This window comes from Trichosurus vulpecula, chromosome 1 (genome assembly GCF_011100635.1).
Source record: "Trichosurus vulpecula isolate mTriVul1 chromosome 1, mTriVul1.pri, whole genome shotgun sequence".
Lineage (NCBI taxonomy): Eukaryota > Metazoa > Chordata > Mammalia > Diprotodontia > Phalangeridae > Trichosurus > Trichosurus vulpecula.
In genome coordinates this window covers 76,695,183-76,717,355 of record NC_050573.1, presented here as the reverse complement: position 1 = coordinate 76,717,355, position 22,173 = coordinate 76,695,183, and the positions used below count along the sequence as shown (strand labels likewise).

Genomic DNA, 22,173 nt, shown 5'->3' with positions numbered 1-22,173 from the left:
TTGTTTGTTTTTTGCATACCAGCCTGGATTTATACCGAGCCTCTGGAAAGTTTGAACTCCTGGATCGAATTCTTCCCAAGCTCCGAGCAACCAACCATAAAGTGCTGCTCTTCTGCCAAATGACCTCTCTCATGACCATCATGGAAGATTACTTTGCATATCGTGGCTTTAAATACCTCAGGCTTGATGGTGAGTTTAACAGAGAACTTTTTATTTGAAAACTGTCTTATAATTTAATGATTCCTTTCCCTGAGTTACTGAAAGCATCTCAGCTTCCTAAATAATCCTTGCAGAACCCTGTGAAGGAAGCAGAGGCTTCAAAGGATGATTTTTTCCTACTTTATAGGCAATGAAACTGGTTCATAAAAGTTTGACTGTTACCTCAGTTAATCTCTTATTAGAAACATTTTAGATGTAGAGTCCAGTTCTGGTCCCAGTGTTCTGCTGCCTTCCTGTCAAGTGCTTGAGCCAGGGTGCAGATGAAATGCCTGCTGGCCCTCTTCTCTATTAGGACAAGTTCAGATTAGCCATTGTTCAGCGACTGAACCCAAGCACGTTGGTAGTTAAAGATCCTGGCTATTTTGTTACATCCAGAAGATTGGCAGGAAGTGTTTAATTTGCATTTGATAACTTGAAATAACCTCTGAATTTTGCTTAGAGCTCCTTTGATCACAGTCGATATTGACCAAAGAGGCTTGGAAAGCTCTCTGCTATTCCCACAATGCAGTCAAATTACCTACTCATGAATGTATGAAATGAAATGGCCATGGCCATTACTTGGTTAGAGTACCTGCATTTCCCAATCTAGAGAGCCTTTCCTTCCTGCCCAAGAGGATTACTAGAAAGCAGGTGGTTTGCTATTCATTGGAGCTAGAGAAACATGATTTTTGTATTCTTACCCTTAGAAATGTTTCTCTTTGCAAAGCAAGAAGTTGCCTCAGTAATAATATAGGACTCCACAGCCCAAGCTACCTGCCTTTATTTCTCAGGTTAGTGAAAACCGTAATTTAGTATTCCATTCACACCTGACACTCTGAGGTGGCCTGGTTGGTCACCGATATCTTCTTTCATAGGGTGCATATCTGAATCCCTTTTTGGAGGGGGCTGGGGGGGTGGATCAATCTTGCCCGTAGTTACTATGCCTCATACTGAGTACTGGGGGCAGTGTTTGTAGTCACACTCTTGCCTAATCACTAAAGGCACTTATTTTGGGCTTTTTTGTTTTTGTGAAAAATATGTTTAAAAATAAAGTTGAATTAATAAACTGAATTTTAAAGTGTTTATTCTTCACATTTTATACACATCTCCTTAAGTAAATGCTTACTTAGATTAAAATGACCCCATAGCCGTGTTGAGGGACTTGATTTATATAAAGAACTCTACAAAATTTATGTGTGAAGCTGGGTAAGGTGCTTATTCTTAACTTCCTGGGCTGGTCATTTTATTTAGACTTCTAATTCTTAGATGATGGCAAAACTCCTAACCTTTTTCTTCTTTGATGCCCATCAGGAACCACGAAAGCTGAAGATCGTGGTATGTTGCTGAAAACCTTCAATGAACCAGGCTCTGAGTATTTCATTTTTCTCCTGAGTACTCGGGCCGGGGGTCTTGGGCTGAACCTCCAGTCTGCAGATACTGTGATAATTTTTGACAGTGACTGGAATCCTCACCAGGTAAAAGAAAAATGGAGCTAAATGAAGGGACTCACAGCAAAGAAAAGCTGTCCCCCTCTTTATGAGAAAGGGGATACAGTAATGCTTCCATCTTAAATTTAAATACCAACTTCCTATCTCACTTATTCTGAGTCGATTAACAAATGAACTACAAAGAGAACCTATTGAATCTCTTTAGAGATGATTAAAACCACTCACCATCTGCTTTGGATAGTGTTAAGTGTGAATTCATTTGGAGACAAGTAGCTGAGCTGGATGGCCTCTTGAGAGTACTTCTTATACTGATTCTATAAAAGCACAGACATACTATCACTATTCACAGGTAAACCAAAGGACAGATCATTCGAAGTGCGCTGAGGCGTAGAGTCTGAGATGGAAGGCAGGTTGCCTTCCTCTTTTCCACCTGGAAACAGCTGCTTTTCTCAGCTCTCGTTCTGTGCAAAGTGAGAGATTACTGACTCAGCTAAAGAGAAAAAAGTCACAGTGAGGGACTTGCCCTTCGTATTTTCTGCCAAGGACACATGAATGTAAAGTGTGTATCCCTCCCTTGTGGAGACCTAAGGACTGCTTTCCTCATCTAACCTAGTTGCTGACTATTATCTATTTCTGCTCACTTTGTTCCCTACTTGTGTGTCCAGATATAACCCAGAGACAGAGTATCCTGGGTCATGTGCTATTGATGGCTCACCACCTCTAGAAGCCAGTGCTCTCATTTGTGCTAAAGGTGTGCCTGGCATTATGCCATGCACATGGGAAGCACTCAGTAAATATTTGTTGCTTTTGTTATATTCATGAGGCAGCCCTGGAAGAGAGTGCATATGGTGAAAAACAAATCTTCCCAAGAATGAAGTAGTAAAATCTGAGCTTTCTTCCCATAGCCTTGAATCCTAAGGCAGGTGGGAACTTCTGAAAGAAAACTGAGGTGGTATGTCCTCCTTCTAGGACCCCCTCCAGAGGTGGTAATGGCCCTAGCTTCAGCAGCTCTGTTTATCCATGATTCATAGAAAGTTGAGCTGGTTTTTCTCAGTTGCTCTACTAAAACCCAGCAAAATTGGCCTTTTAATTGAGCTTCTCCCTCTAATAGCAGAAGCTTTTTAGGCAACTCCATGCTTGGCTTTGGGGGTATTGGTCATACCAGGCATGCCTTTTCACAAAGGCCCAGCCTTCTGAGTGACATTTAAAGAGCCTGATTTTTTTTTCCTAGAGAAATTTAAATTGAAATGACAAGCAAAGAATTTCCTCTTTTAGGACTTACAAGCACAGGACCGTGCCCATCGTATTGGGCAGCAAAATGAAGTCCGGGTCCTCCGTCTTTGCACAGTTAATAGTGTGGAAGAGAAGATCTTGGCTGCAGCCAAATACAAGCTAAATGTTGACCAGAAGGTTATCCAGGCTGGTATGTTTGACCAGAAATCCTCCAGCCATGAGAGAAGAGCTTTCCTTCAGGCGATCCTAGAGCACGAGGAACAGGATGAGGTAAGAGGCTAGACAGACCTTGCCCTCTCTCTTTCCAAGTGTGAATGGTGAATGCATGGCTGCCTCTCCTTTTTTTTCCTTTTTTCCTTTTTTTTTTTGCTCTCTTATGTTTTTTACATCCCTGGAATAAAGGGAGTGTGGGCTGAAAGGAAAGAGGATGAGTACTTGCTTTTCTTTAAAGTGACTTTTAGTGCTGGTGAAAGATGCCGGATTGACAGCCCTGGAGACTGAAGTCCTCTATTTATCCACAGAGCAGACACAGCACGGGCAGCGGCAGTGCAAGCTTCGCCCACACTGCCCCTCCGCCAATGTGCCTCAACCCTGACTTGGAGGAACCACCTCTAAAGGTGAGAGGGGTAGTTCAGTCTCCATGCCCATTCAATCCTTGGCTTCTGTGCTGAGGTGGCCAGCAAAGGGCCAGATCTGACGATGTGTGTGTGTGTGTATGTGTGTGCTTTCTGTTGCCATGTGGATACTTGTCCACTGGAAACTGGACTGAAACCTCAACCTCATTTCCCATGGACCACCGAATAGCTGTCAGGTGGTAAAGACTGTCGGTGTTGAAATCCACTCACTTCAGCTCCTTTTAGAGTCTCCACAGTGGAATTAAGTATTTAAAATCTTGTAGGAAGAAGATGAAGTTCCAGACGATGAAACCGTTAATCAGATGATCGCCCGACATGAAGAGGAGTTTGATCTTTTCATGGTGAGCACCAAAGGCTGAGATAGTTACAGTCAGTAGAGAGGGCCACAGGCAATGTGGTATTTCCTGCTGAGAGGAACTTTACTAGGAGAGACAGAGAATATGAATGTTAAAGGGATGCCTTTAGGAGTTCATCTACATCTACAAGATTGTTTCATAACAGATAATTTTTAGTAAAATACTAATGTTACTAGCCACACCCCAGGATTTGATTGGAGAGAGAATGAGCCTCATCATTCTTGATAAAGAATAGGAGTCTGAGGGGTGAACCAAAATTATACTCTCATCTCTCCCATTGGTATGTCTTGTGGTAAACAGCAGTAATTGTGGCCTTCACCTCAGTGTGTTAACTTGCTGAATCTGAATGGCTCTCTTGCAGGGCGGATTCAGTCCATCAAAGGCTAATAGTTTTAAAGAGAGATGGTAAAATAACCTTTGCTGTTTCAGTAGTTGTGGATTTCTTAACTCCATCTTCTCTCAGAATGGAAGGTGGTGACTATCTAACCTTAACCAAACATAGCTGCTAGGCCCACCTGTGCTACCTTGTCAACCTGACCCCTGGGAGGACAAAATGATGTGTTCCTTCAAGGAAAGTTTAAGCCCTGGTATGCTTGCATCCATGGTGTGAGCCAGAGGCTTTTTCTGGAGTATAGTAATACAATGGTGCATTAGAGTAAGGCTGTCCAACAGCATCTGCACCTAAAAAATCAGAATTGTGCTTTACCTCTAGATTTGACTGTGTTCCATGCTGGAATAGGGATAAAGCTACTTTATGAGCCATAGTTTCTTCTTTAGTGCTTATGAAAAGCCACTCCAGCTAAATATACAACTGGGATAGCTGATTATCATACATATTGGGACTTCATCTCACTGTCACTCATAGGAATAGAAATAGTTAATGGCCCCCTTAATAATTGCTCCTGGTTTTCCCATGGGCCCTTGACTTCCTCTCACTGTATCCTAGCGCATGGATTTGGATCGTAGGCGAGAGGAAGCTCGAAACCCCAAAAGAAAGCCACGCCTGATGGAAGAAGATGAGCTTCCATCTTGGATCATTAAGGACGATGCCGAAGTTGAGAGGCTGACCTGTGAGGAAGAAGAAGAAAAGATGTTTGGGCGAGGCTCCCGCCACCGTAAAGAAGTCGACTACAGCGACTCGCTGACCGAGAAGCAGTGGCTCAAGGTATATACTGTAGGTGATGGCTTCATTCTGCACTGATTTTTTTTTTTCAGACTACCCTTGTTAGTGTCCTGGGGTCCTTAGTCTGTGTTGAGAAACTAGTCTCCTGCCTAGTGGGTTACAGTCTTGAATGAGAATTTTATTTGAAATCTGACTGGCTTCCAGCAGTCTTTACTCAAGTTTATTTTTATTTCAATGTCAGTGAAGCTTGAGTAGCACAGATGTTAATACAAATGTAATTTCTTTGCAAGAGAAACAATTTCCCATGATTATATCAAACCATAATATTCTCCACAAGCTCCACCTTGATTCGTGTTGCCTAACAGATGTCCTCTGAGGATGTAAAAACTAATGAGTTTATCTCAGTGCATTTCTGCCTAGGAAAAAAGTATCCTCAGCTGGACAGTAATGAAAAATTGACAGATTTATATTCTTGCTCTGTTCTTTTTTCTATGCATATTTCATTCAGAATACTACCTTTCTGTTACTAAAGTGACTGATACATGAGACAGTAAACTAGTTTAAAGTCTGTGCTATGACCAGGGAGACCAGAAGGCTGGATTCTAATGCCAGCCCTGTGCAGTGGGCTCAGTCAGAAAGCCCTGAGTTCAAGTTCTGCCTAAGATGCTTCCTAGCTGCGTAGCCCTGGGCAAGACAGTTTAACTTCTCTTGGCCCCAGTTTTGTTGTCTGTTAGAGAGGAGATTGGATTTAGTGGGCTCCCTGGTGCCTTCCAGCTCTTACGTCTGTGATCCAAAGAAATGAGAAAATGTTCCTTTTCCCCTTCTTTACAGAGTTGGGCTACTATAGGCATGTAGTTGCATATACTGTCAAATCTTGGTGACATGTTGATTAGTTTTACTGACCTACTTTTCTTACTCTTTTATTCTTTGTTAAAAGAGATAGGTCACTAGGGAAGGCAGAGTGAAAGGGAATAATATTGGATGGTAGAAATCATGCAAAAACCAAAAAATCAATAAAAAAAAATTTTTAAGAAACCCAGCATGGCCTCAATTAGGTCATAAAGTTAGCCACCAGGAGTTCCTTGGTCAGAGCATGTCCCCCTCGCATTTCTTTCAGCTGATAAATTCCATTTAAATGTTAAGAACCAAGAGCTGGCAAAGTACTATGTTACCACAGTTGATTTCTGTCCAAATATTGTCCCCAAAAAAGACCAAAAGATACAAACAAACGGTTTTGAAGTAGATTTTGATTTGGTTTCCAGGGAGCAGGGGGAGGCAGATAATGTGATCATGTAATAGAGAACCAACCAGCTCACCTGTCCTACCAGGTCACAGCCTTGTTGCGTTTCATCTCCAAATAACTCTCAGTACTGTTGGTTATTGCTTTCCAGAAGTGTGTACACTCATATTTGTAGCTTGCAAAAGATTTTAAATGCAGAAAAGGATTAAACAAGCCTGTTAGGTCAGAGCAGTGGGTATGAGGTGAAGGTGAAGTAGCTTGTGCCTCTGTAGCATCTGAGCTCAAGAGGCTTAGAGCTATGATGAAAGTCACTGCAAAGAGAAACCAGTTTTCTGAAGGCAGAGCTGGGGGTCTGCTGCATGGCTTACTGGATGGAATGGCAAAGCCTGAGACACAAATTCAGCTCCTAATAAGGTGATTGTCTTGTAAGGAAATCTTGGGGAAATGGACCACCACTTCTGGGAGAGGCTTCTGCTGGAGGGCCATGAAGTCCCTATCTTCCTGGGTAGTAAAAGTCGATTAACAGAGCTACTCCAAACCATAGAGTCTTAGAGCTGGAAGGGGACCATAAGTTAATCTATTCCAACCCCCTCATTTTACCAATAAGAAAACTTGAACCCAGGGAGCTGATTTGAGCTTAGCTCAGTCTCCTGACTCTTAGTAGTCCAGTGTTCCTTCTCCTTCGAGGGTGAAATTGTCCACTGGGGTGTTTTCCTTTGTAGCACTCATTAAATTAAAAAGAGCAAGTGCAGCAATGTTTTAGTAGCACAGCAAGTGAACTGAGCCAGATTTGGGATATATGGCATAGAGCTCACCCTCCCTTCCCTTAGTGTTAGCAGCCCTTCCTTTAGCTTTGTGTATGAATAAGTTGTTTCTGTTATATTCCTCTCCCTAAATAATCTGGATGGTGGTTGTTCTGTTTTACTACCACTGACCTTGAAGGCCATAGAGGAAGGTACACTGGAGGAAATCGAGGAAGAAGTCCGGCAGAAGAAGTCTTCTCGGAAGCGCAAACGAGACAGTGATGCCGGCTCTTCAACACCAACGACCAGTACTCGAAGCCGTGACAAGGATGATGATAGCAAAAAGCAGAAGAAGCGTGGCAGACCACCTGCTGAAAAGCTCTCCCCAAACCCACCAAACCTCACCAAGAAGATGAAGAAGATTGTGGATGCAGTGATCAAATACAAAGACAGGTAAGTGAAGAAAAGGACAGAGCAGCCCCTTCACTCCGTGACTGGTGGCTTGGCTGTGAGCAGGAGGATGGGATGCAGCCTGAGCCCAGTGGGTGTCACAGCTAGACTGGGTGTCTTCAGTTGTGCTGAAGGAGAATTTGGTTAACTGTTATTTTCTCTGTGCCTCCTTGATATTACCCAAAAAATGGAATAGAAGGGAAAGTCTCTATGTCCAGATTGCTCTTCAGATTGATGCAAAGCAGCCAAAAGAGTCTACATCATGTACCCCTGCTTGATCCAGGCTCACAGATTTTAAATGGTGTAGCTTTCAGCAGACTCATTTACTAGGCATCTTCCCGCTCATATCTGGTTGCCAAAACCACCCTGTGCTGTGCACTCGGGGCAAGCTTTTCCCTTTTGTATATAGCTCTTTGCTGTATCCTTAGGTTTTTTGGCAAACTTCGTGGAGGGAGGCAGACAGGCAGGGGGATCAATTAGGCTTTGGTTTGCTACATATCCGCAGCCTTTCAGTTTCGTGTTCTTCTCTGGTGGTTACAGGCCCTCCTCATTTGAGGCCCATTGCATTGAGTTGATGTCAGGGTGGTGTGTTGTAGCCGTAGATTTTCAGTTGAAGCACACCTTACCTGTTATCTACATTTGGAGGGGCTTAGGATTCTGTGTAAAACTGGAAAGTACAGCAGGAAAAATTCTTATCTTGCTTTAGCTTGGTTTGGCTGCTTCACCAGGCACAGCAGCCTCAGCCTTTTTCTGATGTCTCGAGCACCATTTAGGAGCCCCAAACACCAGTAAGATAATTAAAAAGGTAGAGGGAATAGGCCTCAGAGATTAACCCCAAGGGGGTTAAGTGTTAGGGATAGAAATTAATGATTAGAAGAGAAGGAAAGTGAGGGCTCCTCATAGGAAATTTAGCAAACATGGACAGCCTTGGTGCTATACTGATTCCCACAGAATGCAACAAGGCCAAAAGGACATTGGACTATTCAGGAGCTCCTATGTGGAAGAAGAACCCAGGGGAGGAGAAGGCACAGAAGGAGTGCAGTCTGTATTGTGCCAGGGGAAGAGACACACATTCCCCCCTCAAATATATATCCATTCATTCAGCATCATATATTAAGTACATGCTAGGGCTGGCTAGGAATACAAAAAGAAAAGCAAGCTTCTACCTTCAAGGAGCCCATTGGGTAGAGTGGAAAATGTGCACAGATATAAAAACACAACATAATCAGGGGTGAGTGGGTACCTTTGCACACACATATACATGCATGTACATTGTGGTAGGGAAGGCAGTAAAAACTGGGGAGATTAGGAGAGGCTTCTTGTGAGAAGTGGCCCTTGAGCCAACGGATCATTTGAGTCAGGGATAAGGGAATACATGCCAAGGACGCAGGGGGACTGGGAGGGCAGGGAGCATATGCAAAGATCCATAGTGGGGAGATGCAACGCAGGTGAGCTAGCCTGGTTAGAACATAAAGTGAGTGAAGGAGAAGCCTAGAAACCCAGGCTCGAGTCAGATTGTGAAGGGTTTTAAATGAAAGAATTACATACTTTTATCTTGCAAGCAGAAAGGAGCCCCTGAAGTTGAGTGCACAGGGTAGCAACATGATCATACCTTACTTTAAGATTATCAGTTTGGCACCTGTCATGGATAAATTAAAGAGGGGAGAGTGAAGGCGGGGAAACCAATTAGAACTCTGGCCACTTGCAGTAGTCCAGCCAAGAAGTGATAAATGCCTAAGCTCTGGTGATGATCATGTGAGTATAGAAAAGGAGACCAGTGCAAGAAATGTTAAGGTGCTGGAACAGACCAGACTTGTTGCCTGATTGGGTTTGAGGACGGAGAAGAGTCCAGGATTATTCTTTATGATGTAAACCAAGGATGACTAGAAGGAAGCAGAGAAAATACTATGTCTTGGGGGGAAAGCACATACTCCAATTTGTACATGGATTGAATTTGAGATAGATGCCTTCAGGCCCTGCAGTGAGTGGTGCAGGACTGGAATGTGGAAGACAGATGAAGGCTGGATCTAGGAATCATCTGCAAAGAGAGGATGGCTTACTTACCCAAGGGCTTACACTCTCAATCTACAATGGTGGTGGAGATAATAATGCCTTACACTCCTTTCCTCATTAGCATGTGAGGAAAGTGTAAACAATAAAGTACCCCATGAGTGTAACTTCAAGTGCCATGGCTATGGCCCTGGGCTGGGCATGTGTTGGCTTGGTTTCAGTAACAGGTCTTGCATTAAATTTCTGTGAAGCCTCAGGCCCTTCCTCTTTCTAGGCTCCTTTTCTTCATCTGTAAAATGAGGTAGTTGCATTACTGTTATTTAATGTACACTTAATGTACATTATGTACTAAATGTCCACTAAATGTACAAATGTGCTAATGTACACTAAATACAGCAAGACTGTATTTAGAACACGTGTTCAGTTTCAGGAAAAATTTCCACACAATAAGAGTATTTGGAAATCACTAATATCTGAGGGGAGTTTGAGCAGTTTGCAGAGAAGTCTCAATATTAATCATGGTTTTATTTCATTGCCTGAGAACTTCTGTTTGAAGTGCTAGGACAGCCTGGTGTATGGGGCGCAAGGCAGGACGTACTTGGTGCTGTGGATGGTAAAACAGTATCCATTCACCACCAGTGAGTGAGTGAGCGGCAGAAATCGTTTGGGGCTAAATTGCCTTCAAAAAGGAGGAGGGATTCAAGTTGGATCTGAAAAGATTTTTAGGTTAGGATTTGGTGTCAAGAATTCAGTTCTGGAAACATCTAAGGGCCTACTATGTGCAAAGCCATGCTGTGGATGCCGGGTAGGTGACATCCCCATAGGGTGGTCTAGTTGTTAGAGCATTGGACTAGGGAGTTAGGGAGACAAGGGTCAAAGCCCCTGCCGCCAGGACCAGGGACGAATCAGTTGAACTCTGAGCTTAAAGTTGGCTCCACGTTTTCGGGAGGAAATCTGAAGTTGTTGTACAACTTACTTGGGATGATTCATGTAAATGTGTATATTATTCAGTTATTACTATTGTTCTCACCTTTTTTGATGAAATGTCTTTTAAAATGGTCCTGGGCCAAGTTGCTGTCCCATTGTTATCCTTTTGAGCTTTTGTTCAGATGTATTTTTTGTAGTTGGATATAAGCTAATCCTTTCTGGACCTAGTAAAAGTATCCTCAATATAGCAGAAGTAGCAGAAAAGACAGGATGATACACACCTCATCCTGTTCCCGTGTGATTTTCATCTCCCTGCCTGTATCTCTAGGCTTTGAAAGTCTCTTGTTCTACGGAGCTTGAATATCCAGCATGATGACGTCTATCTTAAAAATTGTTCCTTAACTTCTCTCCAGGTGATCGTGCACAACAGTTCAATCTCTGATAATAGTCCACAATATAGTGTATTGATTGGGTTCTCTACGTTATTTTGGGATCCACATTTGTACTATGGAGATTTGTCATTTGTAGGCCCTAACAGCCTCTGGTGTATAATTTTAGTCAACTAGGTCACATTTGCCCCTAGCAGTGATGTTACATCGTTTCCACCGTTTCCTTACATAATATATATTATTATTGTTACTACTATTACATACCATACAAGTAATCATTTGGCCTATGTTAGAAGGCCTCCCATAGGAGCCCATTTCATTTTTTTTTTTTTATAAAATTTCCTTCCTATGTTAAACTGAAACCTACATCCCTGATCTTCTACATATTGGCCTTGGTTCTGCCCACTGATTACTTGGGATCAGATTGTGGGAGTCCTTTAATGCCAGGTTAAGGAATTAGTACTTTGTCCTTCGGGGATAGGGAAACTATCAAAAGTGTTTGAGAAGGGAGTGACCTGGATAGAGGAGCACTTAGCAGGATTAGTAGTGTATTTACCTAATACACAGTAATCACCAATTTTTGGTCATATGGATTTCTAGGTTTTGAAGGTTTTCCCCAGGGCTAGGGAAAGAATTCCAGAGATTACTGATGTTGATGGCTCCATAAGCCCATCTGTGTAGACATTTTTCCCTCCCAGGGCGTAGGTCTCCATCCACTCTTCCATTCCTCTTCATCAAGTGTGATTTTTATCCATACCTTTGTTTAATTATTCCATTGAGGACCTACTTCCTCTGGTTCTTCTGATATTTCATAGATACTGGTATAGCACTTGGGCTGTCCATCTGTCCATCCTTGCTAAATGACCATACCACTGCCTTTTCTGGTTGTACCGTCCAGTTTAACTTAAAAGGAAAATGTCAGTATGGGTGTGGCTTAGTTCCTCTGTTTATCAAATATCCCAAGAACCCACTTTGAGTATCAAGCCAAGTAAACAAGTTCTTAGTTAGATTCGGGTTTATTAGATGATCTATACAGAAGCAGAAGGGAGCCAAACTCCTAGCAACAAGCTGCTCTGCAGTTAGCCCTCAGGCAACAGTGTGTCTCAAGGCCTCTACTTGAAGGCTTTTCCAGCTGAGTGTATTATTGTGTGCCCACCTTTGAGGCATAGAGGGTAACCTTGACACCACATCAAAGCATCTGAGGAAGAAACCTAGGTCGGCAATTCTAGGAGTCTCCCTGTTCTTTTTGTTCGGTTTCTCGGCAGGCTTATGTTTTCATTCTCTGTCCTGTTGTTTCCCTACATGCATAATACAGATGTGAACCCCCAAGTACTGCAAGGGGAAGAGACAACTTGAAGGATCTCTGATTCTCTCCCTGTGGATAGTCCTGCTCCTTCCACACCTTAGTTAAAAGGTTTAATGAGTTAACTGTGGCCAAAAAAGTCCAGCGTTCTGGCCAACTCTGTGGTTCCAAGCCTCTCTTCACTTAACTAGGCTGGTTCTCAGACACCACGTGACCCAGTCACCCAACTCAGGTCGTCTCTGTAGGACCTTTCTGCCTGGCCTTGGAAAATCCGGGCTTCTATCTACACTTTGTTAGTGGAGAGGTAGGGGAGATGGGGTATAATGTTTGCTTCTTCCTACCCATGATGAATAAAGCCTTTAAGATGAAATACTATGGGATATCATTTTGAGTGTGGAAAGGTCAGGCATACGCTTGTGCAACCGGCAAGTTTCAGTGTGAAATTCTCTGTTGTGTCAGAGTCTTATCTTCCTTTCCTGTATCCTGAGTGTACTCTCATGGACCTGCATAAGCCCCATGCACCTCTGGGGGGCACCGTGGTCTGCCTTCGTGGCTCGTGGACCTCATCCAACTTCCCTTGAGTTAGGGACTGGCTGTGGGCAGACAGCAGCAGCAGCCAGTATCATCACCTCCATTTTACAGCTGATGCTGAGGCTCAGGAGGAGGAAGTGACTTGTCCTTGGTCCCAAAGCTAGAAAGGGTTGGAGCAGCTCCTTGGATGTGGGGGACATTGCATCATCCCTCCATCCCTCCATGCATTTCCTGTAGAGATTAGGGACCAGGAGCTTACTGCCCTGCCCTGCACAAAATGAGCAGGACAGAGAAGCATCAAAGCAAGTCATAAGGGGGTAGAGTTGAAAAGAAGTTGAAAACAGCTACTTCCTGAGCCTGTGACCTGGAAATCCACATAGATCCTGAAAGTGCCCTTCGCTATTAGAAGGTAAGCCTTTACATTTATCTGAATTCAGAATCATCCAATTCTATCTTAACCCATTTCCACAACCTGTTCCTACTGATCTGATGTTTTGTAGCAAAGCTGCCTCCCTCTGCAGCCCACCTGCCCGCCTCCTTTCTGGCTAGCCTTGATGCCTGCCGGGCAGTCCAGCAGTCACTGAGCAATTGTCTCTGAGGTAGGGTAGTGTTGGAAGCAGCCCACTAAACTGCTCTTTGTTTTTGTTTCTTATTTCTCCCTGCAGCAGAGTGACGAGCAATGTGTAATGTATAGAAGCTTCTCCACACTAGCCCAAAACAACATGACTTATAGCTGTTGAACTATGGAAGAGCCATTTCCAAATGCACCATATTGTTAAAATGGCCAGACTTATCTTCACCTTTAAGAAATGTTCTACAAACATTAAAAATTCCTTCTTGGCCAAAAGTGAAAAGGACCTTAATGAAGTTCAATCTGGTCTAATTCTCCTTCCATCTCCTGTGACATCAGCATCATCTTCAGCCAAACAGCTACAACCAGTCATGAGGAGTCATAGCAGCTGCTCCCTTTGAAGGCAGGATTTCTCCTCCCCACTCCCCACCCCCTCCCCAGGGATCCAGCAGAAGCAGTGGCCTGAGCTACTGCAAGAGTCATATTGTCTGCTAGCAAACCATTGTCAGCAGCTGGAAACTGAGACCAGAAGGTGGCGATCTCTAACCAAATATCTTTCAGACTGGAAGCACCAAAAGCATAGACAAACCCTGGGATAAAGAAGCCAGAGCATTTCAGGAACACCCCAGCCTTTCTGTTTTCTCAGAGGAGCTTTGATCACTACAGAACATATTGGCTGAAAGACATAGGGTCTTCTACTAAACACAAGGCCTGATGAAGCTCTGGCCTTGGTAATTGAAGATGGAAGAAATGTAAAGCAAGTCAGGATCCCTGGTGGGAGGGAAGCCTATTGTGGCCTCCGCACATGTCCTTATGGCATATGAGTCAGAAACTTGACAAATGAGCCAAGGTATGTGGCATTGTGGGGCCCCTGCTCTTTCTGTGGCTGCTAACTCAGAAGCAGGCAGGAAAGATGGCAAGCTCGCAACACTCAGATGACAGGACAGTCCAGTAGGTTGGAGAGGCATTGGAGAAGGTTACCAACCTCTTTAAGAAGCAGTTAATGGTTGAGGATATTAAACTGTCCAAAGGAACACTATACCTCAGGATGTTCAGCCACAGAACTCCCTGCAGTGTCCAAAGTAGGGGCTGCCTCTGAATCGGATGATGCCCTCTGGCCAGAGAGCCCAGATAAAAGCAACCGCTTATTGAGAATTTAAGGCAGCATGACCCCAGTGGAAAAGAGAGCACTTGGCCACAGAAGACTTGGGTTTGCATTCTGTTCTTGAACTTAATGGTGGTGTAATAAGGCCATCACTAAACTTCACATTCTCCACTTTTATCATCTATTTAATGGAGAGAAGAGGCTCCTAGACCTTGAGAACTAGAAGGGAACATGAAGAGATCCCCTTGTCAGACCCCTTAGTTTACAATTGAGGACCTCGGCCCCAGAATGAACAGGTTGGAACTCATAATGACACTCACCCTCCTTAATTTTCTTGGTCTGAAGATCAAATGCAAGAAAATGTAGGTATGTGAACCTTAAAGCATTATGTAAATGTAAGTTATTTTAGTTTATGTACAAAAGACAATCACATGAAAGAATTTATTACAAAATGGAAAGAATTTTGTTAACATGCTGCTGTAAATGGTGTATGAACTTAATGGACAATATTGTTGCATTGTGAATAATGAAGAATGTGAGTAATTCAGAGAAACGCAGAAATGCTTGTGTGAACTGATGCATAGTAAAGAGAGTGGAGCCTGGAGAGCAGCGTTATAGTCAGGTGAACAATGAAGACCATTCTGGAAGGCGCCCAATACAGGACACCGCTAGTGATGACCCACATCGGCTCCCTCTGACTGAAGCTCAAACACGTTCCCTTGCTCCCTGCTAAGAAGCAGTGCTCCACCAGCACAGGACGAACTCGCTTGGCCACTCATGGTTGTTACATGGGGCGGTTTGATTTAGCTGCGTTGGTTTTTTTTTAATCTCTCTTTTGTAAGAGATGGTTCTACGCAGGGGGAGGGTTATTGTTGGGGAATGATTGTTGTATTAAAAACAAACTACATCCCAAAAAAACTTTTTTTTTTTAAGATTTTGTGAAGAAATGTAAAGATTTCTATTGTAAATACAAGCTGCTATAAATCTCATTTCCAAGATTTGGAAGCAGTTAGGAAGGGCAGCATATTTAAGCTAAATCATCACTGCAAAGGGACTTTAAAAATCACTTAGTCCACCTTCCTCATTTCACAGAGGAAGAAACTGAGGCCCAGAGAAGGGACAAAGTGTGTCAGTGTCAGAGCAGTAAACCAGCCCCTATTCTGTGTTCTTTTGACTCTGTGGTGAGTTTTCATACCTAGGTCATGCAGCCTTAGAGAGGAAGCCTTAGCATAGTGTGACCAGGGAGCTAGACTGAATCAGGAAAACCTGTGTTCAGTTATGTGACACTGGACAATCACTTAACTGCTCTCAGCCTCAGTTTCCCATCTGCAAAATGAGACAGATAGTAGTATTTGCCCCATATGGCCGTTGTGCGGATGAAATGAGATAAACTGTGTACACTACCTTAGGAACCTTAATGCATGGCTGCTATTACTGTTTTACAGATAAGGGAACCAAAGCTAGGAAAGTCTAACAGATTTTGCAGAAAGACATACCTCTTCAGATGGTTGGCCCAGGAATACTGCTTGGCATAGTGTGCACAGGCAGGGACTTTCTTCTACTTGTAGCTTCTGATTCTTCTTTCTCGCTTACTACTGAAGCAAATGAAAGCAATTTGTCTGTGTTGAGAAATAAGTTCCTCTTAAGTCAAGAAATAAAAACACCAAAGAGTAGAGGAATTTGTCTCAATCTGGGCATACCTTCAATTTACTGGAAGGCCAGGGAAAAGCTTCAGAAGTAATCGATACTGACATCTCATAAAGTGACTCTGGGAAGCCTGGGTGTAATCAGTGAGTTTGAAGAGTAAGTGTTATTAAGATACTCGATGCCTTTTGTGGAACTGAGCACTCGCTGTTACCTGCCTGATACTGGACAGGACCCAATGAATGCCCTTTAGAACACAAAACTTACTTGCTTTACTCTGATGGTCTTCTGTGTTCTTTGTTCTTTGCCTGCTTCTCCTAAACTGACAGAAACTGCAAGATATTCAATTCTGTGGAAGTCTAGCCACTGGTACCTCCATTTGTAACAAAAAATAAAAATATTCATAAGTTAAATGAATTATTGTTTATAATTTTTGTCTGAATAAACTATATACTTTTTTTTAATATTCCAAGCTCAAGCAAAATGAACTCTGCCTGTGTTGTCTTAAAGTCATAGATCTGTGAGGGGTCTAATATACCTGAGTGCACATATTCCCACTTTTCCCACCCTGTGGCCCATCCCACTGTTCTCTTCTCCCAGTGCCTTCAGAATATATGAACATGCTGCATTTCTCCTCCAGCAGCATCAGGTTTCTGCCATATTCTCTTCCCTGCTTTTTAGGGCTGTTTATTGAGCTCAGGTCCAACTGTCTCCTCTCCCCCTCTGGTTTACATAGGCCACACCTGTGAAACCCCTGGTGGTGTAGTCATCCTTGAGTTTGTTTGGTGGAGCTTGTGCTCTTCAGGAGGGCTCTGGTGGGGAGGGGGAAGGCCAGCTGTGGGGTGGGTGCCTGGCTGAGCTGGTAGTTCATGCTTGGTGGGTGTGTGTCCCCTTGTTTTGTAGTAGTAGTGGACGCCAGCTGAGCGAGGTATTCATTCAGCTTCCTTCCCGAAAAGAGCTGCCAGAGTACTACGAGCTTATCCGAAAACCTGTGGACTTCAAGAAAATAAAGGTAACATTGCCTTCCAGACAAAGCTGAGGAAAAGAGATTTTTTTTTTCTATGTGGGCTAGAAGTCCTCAGGCTTGCCATATTAAATGAAACATTTTAAAGATGACCTGTGTGGATGTCATCCTTATCCCTATCCCCCAGTCTTGCTCATGCTGCTTGTTTGACTAGCAAACTTTTATTTCCTGGGTCATGCAAGGTCACTTCAGGGGATCCCCAGCCTGATGGGCAAGACTCCAGAATGGTCTGATCTGAATGGAGATTTGTCTTTTCCCATGGCTGACAATCACATAGAAGATACTACTGTGGGAAGTGCTGGGATGAGACCCAGTTTTTAAACTCTATGAAATAGTGGCATAACTAAGTTTTTCAAAAGGACAGTTATCTGTTAATAAAGTAGATTGTATACAGGACAATCTTTGGGAAAGAGTGATTTTCTGTAGTTTAGATCTGTTTATTATATACTACCTGACCCTGTCTCTCCTCCCTCCCTTCTTTCTCAGGAACGGATCCGGAACCACAAGTACCGCAGCCTCAATGATCTAGAGAAGGATGTGATGCTGCTGTGTCAGAATGCCCAGACCTTCAACCTGGAAGGTTCACTGGTAAGGACCCAGCACAACTCCCTAGGAGGGGATGACACAGAGAGCCCACCCCCTAGTTTCAGATGCCAAAACTGCCTTCTTCCCTCTCTCTGCCAGCAATTGAGACCAACCATGCCAGTTTTTTTAACATTTCTCTTCTTGGTCTCCTGGTTATCTCTAGGGCTGATGTTATCTATGTCCAAGAGAGAGGACCCCACTCATTAAATCTAGGCCATTCATTCCCCACCAGTCTCTCAGAAAATAGCTTTGATATTACTGAAATTGACTCACTTCACATAGTGGACGTGCTCCTCAAAAGCTGTCTGTAAATCAAAATATGTCCACATACAGTAGGAGAACTCTGTTTACAGATACATGTTCCCAACTCTGTCCCCTCCCCCATGAATCTTTTTGTAATGTAATTTCTTCTTCCCCAACACCCCCATGTTGATAGATGTTGTAAATCCATCCAGATTTGCTCAGTTGCAGACTCACTATCCTTCCCATCCTTCAAACTCCCCTTAGATCTATGAAGATTCAATCGTCCTGCAGTCTGTTTTCACCAGTGTGAGACAGAAAATTGAGAAAGAGGATGATAGTGAAGGAGAAGAAAGTGAAGAAGAAGAAGAAGGAGAAGAGGAAGGATCTGAATCTGAGTGTAAGTCTTTCCTGATGCCTCCTGGGACCTAGTGGTGACAACTTTCTAACAGAAACCTTCAATCACCCCTGGGGAAACAGAAATACCAGGAGAGTTAGGCCCTCAGTCTCCAAAGTGAACAGTGTTTGTACTGGGATGAGCCACATTAGATTCTATCTCTCATGTCACCTGTGAGGAACACAGGCTTCCCTCTTTTCTCTGATACAGCTGACCACCAAGTTTTGGGTTCCTAGGGAGGGTGCCATGTGTCTCACAAGCCCATTTGGTACCACCTAATCTATTGTCCTGAGGTGGGTGAGGCACAGAGAAGAGGAGTAGATTTCTCTGACTTCTGAGATTCAGGGATGGCTAAAAACTGGGAAAAGACATGAGTACAAGAGGCATTTGAGGTGCTCTGAGCCCATAACCATTTTCTTCCCTTTGGTCCTCCCCAGAGCCCAGCAAGTACCACCACAATCTCATTCCCTCTTTATACCTTCTCAGCTCGCTCTGTCAAAGTGAAGATTAAGCTTGGCCGAAAAGAAAAAGCACAAGACCGGTTAAAAGGCCGGAGACGCACCAGTCGGGGATCCCGAGCCAAACCAGTAGTGAGTGATGATGACAGCGAAGAAGAACAGGAGGAGGTAAAGTTGGGAGGGACGCACTCGGGGAGGAGCTTATTTCTAAAAAGGAAAACTGGGGTTTAAGTCCAGTTTAGCCAGGAGATGAAAACAGTAAAGGCCCGGGAGTGTCAGCCAGACCACTTTGTTGATGCTTCCAGTGAAGCCTTTTCCTCTCAGCTGCACACTTTTCAAACTCATCATCGGACTCATCGTCAGCTCATAGGGTTAAAGCCAGAAGAAACCCGTCAGGCCACCTGGTCTTCCCTGTCACTTTACAAGCAAGGGAACTGAGGACTAGCAAGGTAAAATTACTTTCTCAAGGTCATGAACAAGCAGGAAGAGACAAAGGTAGAAAGTAAATGATCGTCGTAGGTAACTTTTAACCGGAGTAAAAGTCAAGTACCTAAAATTTGAAGTTATCCTGTAAACAGATTCCCTCCCCCGTTCAACAAATATCATAAATAAGAGCCTGGGCCCCTCCTAGTATGGGCTTTGGTTACTAAGAACAGGAGTAACTTTCACATTCTGTAGTGTAGGATCTGACAACTGGAAAGGACCTTGGATATCATCACATGGGACCCCAGCCCTCACTGTGCAGCTCTTCCTTAGATGTGAGCAGCAGCAGAGCTGTGGTGGCTTCTGTGTCTGGAGCTAAGCATGACCACAGTGAGCATGGAGCTCCATAGCAAGGAGAAGTCCTCCTGTGTGTATTATCTCCCCTACCACCTTCTTATTTGCCAGACAGTATGCATACAAATACAAAGAGTGCAGTAGCCCCCACTCCCAAGGTAATGGACTGCCCCACATTGCCATATTGAGACAGCCTCATCCTAGCTGGTCCCAGGACCATTTCTGGCAAAGATGGGCAGAGGCAGCTATGATCAGCCTCACTGATGTCCACATCCCCTAGTTCTTCTCTTTGATTTATTCATATTTAAACCTTTTTGTCCCTCTTTTGTCCCCTGCAGGGTAAGCTTCCTACCCTCCCACTGTTCCACACTAAGATTTCCTGGTTTTCACTGTCCACGATGATTATGTCATTGCATACAAAGGGTATTAAAATACAAACCTTAAGATCTAAAGCAGCTGATTGTTGTGTCAAGCTGAGACTAGGCTACTGGGAGCAGCCAAAAACCTCTAATGAAGGCAGCAACCCCTGTTAAATAAGGAAGCTTTTAGGTTAAGAATCCCAGTTCAAGGGCAGCTAGGTGGCACAGTGAGTAGAGCACCGGCCCTGGAGTCAGGAGGACCTGAGTTCAAATCTGGCCTCAGACACTTGACACACTAGCCATGTGACCTTGGGCAAGTCACTTAACCCCAGTTGCCTTGCCTTCCCCCCTCAAAAGAAAAGAATCCCAGCTCAGATGTTAGATCCTGCCATGTGTATGTCCCAGAGTTGAATTTCAGCTAATCTTAAGGGAATGATGATTAGTATGACAGGTTCCTAATTCTCCAGTCCGGGGTTATGTCCTAAAGCACAACTGTGTCTTAGCTTAGCCTCTGTATTTCTGCCTCCTGTGAATATAAATGCTGGATATGATGGCCCAGAAGTGCCACACATGTGCAAGACACCTGCTTTTGTGAAATCCTGTCCTAGTACCTTAGGCAGTCAGCTCAGGACACCTGAGCTCAAACAGGCATTTGAGTCTAGTTCCCAGTAGAGGTGGAATTAGCAAAGTGCTTCCTGCAGTTGGAGTTTGATAGTGACAGAGAATTGATGCTGTCAAGACATTGACTGGTCCATTTCCCATGGTGGATAGGATGGGCTGGCGGCATCTCATGTAGTGACAAGAACCTGGGTCTGAATCCTGACCGCTTCCCACCTGAGTGACCTTGAGCACCTTTCTTCTCTCTGGACCTAAATTTCCTCATGAGTAAAATGAGGGTGTGGGGTTAGATAATCTTCAAGCTCCTTCCAACCACAGGAATGTTGTGGCACTGTGAGCCTCCCAGGTTCTGAGCAGCTCCTTCCCCTGAGGGATGGGCCCACTTGCCTCCTGCCTGTGTGCTCACCCAGTGTTTCTTTGTGCCCTGCTTTTTAGGATCGCTCAGGAAGTGGCAGTGAAGAAGACTAAACCGGACATTCCACGGTGTAGACCCCGAGAGTCCCTCTTCCTTTAGCTGTAACGGGTAGCAACAAATGTAGTATGAGACTTCAGTAAACTGTATAAAAATCTTCCATATTTATACTGCAGAGAAGATGTAGGACTGTTTGTGTCTTGCCTTGTCCTGACATCAGTAGCGTTTGTAACAGCATTAACTGTTTAAAAAAGGAAAAAAGAATTATGAATTGGGGAACACTTGATATCTATTTTTTCTTTTTCTGGCAGTACTGTTTCAGTTGCAGTATTGAATCACTGTAGTTAAACTGTGGATGCATGTGTGTAGCCGTCCACTACTAGTACTGTATTTTATTCAACAGGTCAAAGTCACCAGGTGCCACCTGTCCACAAGGGACATTGGCCCTCGTGAGTGTGTGTGTGTGTCAGCGTCACTGGATTTCAGACAGTAATAAATTAAACAAAAAAAGACACTCTCTGGTGAACTTACTATCTTCACAGTATTCATGTGTTGCAGTCATTTCTGTAACTGTCCAATTTCTGATAATTTATGAGAACCATCCCCTCCACCTTGCTGCGAAATCCCCAGCCTGCTTCCTGACTCGGAAAACAAGTGACACTTCCTGGGGGACCTTCAGCTTGGAGGGAGACTCACTGCCTGACCAGGAGGATGTTTCCTGGCCCAGCCTTCGGGGTCAGCTTCTCAGCGGTGCATGGTGGGAGAGGGCAAGCATCTGGTCCAGCCTCTGCCTGAGTGAGAATCCTCTCTCCTTCCTCTAGGCAGGTGGTCATCAAGTCTCCATTTGACCACACAGCTAATTGTTCTATGTCCAGTGTAATGCCCTTTAAAAAGCACTAGTCACTTGGGCCCTTCCCAGAGTGGAGAAGCAGCTTCATAGGGTTTCTCCCCACCCTCCAGCCGGTATTTACCTACCAACCTTAGGTCTTAGGAGAATCATTAGATCAAAGATTTAGACCTCAGAAGTCTCCATTTCAGTACACATTTTCTTTGCTTGCTCTAGGCTCAACATCCTTTAAGATCCTGGAACCCCATCCAGATATGTTGACCCAGGACACTTCTACCCACTCCACACTGGTGGTGCCTTCATTATACCCTTTGTAATAATGGTCACAGGGAGTCACACTTCATGGGGTCTGCAGAGTTGCTAGACTGGGATTGAGGACAGTGCCAAGCCCCAGGTATTAGAGATAGAATGGATGACTGTGTGTGTCAGGATGGAGGAGTGGTCAAGTCATCTTTTCATTTCTCAAGCACCAAAACAAATTGTGGACAGTTCTCTCTGAGGGTTTTTACACATCAGCCTTTTCTGAATTTAATCCTTTCACTCCAATGAA

The 22,173-nt window shown here is 44.0% G+C and overlaps 1 protein-coding gene across 10 annotated transcripts in view; it reads left to right on the top strand.

The window, feature by feature from the left end:
• The window catches only part of SMARCA4 (SWI/SNF related, matrix associated, actin dependent regulator of chromatin, subfamily a, member 4), a 119,979-nt gene extending 98,689 nt beyond the window's left edge, over positions 1–21,290 (top strand). For 3 of the 10 annotated variants that reach the window (XM_036749953.1, XM_036749948.1, XM_036749959.1), the window contains exons 24-35: positions 23–189; positions 1,510–1,673; positions 2,922–3,149; positions 3,401–3,496; positions 3,778–3,855; positions 4,817–5,044; positions 7,176–7,429; positions 16,810–16,918; positions 17,417–17,518; positions 18,023–18,155; positions 18,639–18,778; positions 20,800–21,290. In XM_036749953.1, the coding sequence (XP_036605848.1) occupies positions 23–189; positions 1,510–1,673; positions 2,922–3,149; positions 3,401–3,496; positions 3,778–3,855; positions 4,817–5,044; positions 7,176–7,429; positions 16,810–16,918; positions 17,417–17,518; positions 18,023–18,155; positions 18,639–18,778; positions 20,800–20,832 (1,732 nt within the window). In that variant the 3' untranslated portion in view covers positions 20,833–21,290. Of the gene's footprint in view, positions 1–22; positions 190–1,509; positions 1,674–2,921; positions 3,150–3,400; positions 3,497–3,777; positions 3,856–4,816; positions 5,045–7,175; positions 7,430–13,251; positions 13,327–16,809; positions 16,919–17,416; positions 17,519–18,022; positions 18,156–18,638; positions 18,779–20,799 lie in introns of those variants that run through there. The other 7 variants (XM_036749972.1, XM_036749967.1, XM_036749961.1 and 4 more) reach the window with 7 other exon arrangements.
• Positions 21,291–22,173: the final 883 nt, after the last annotated feature.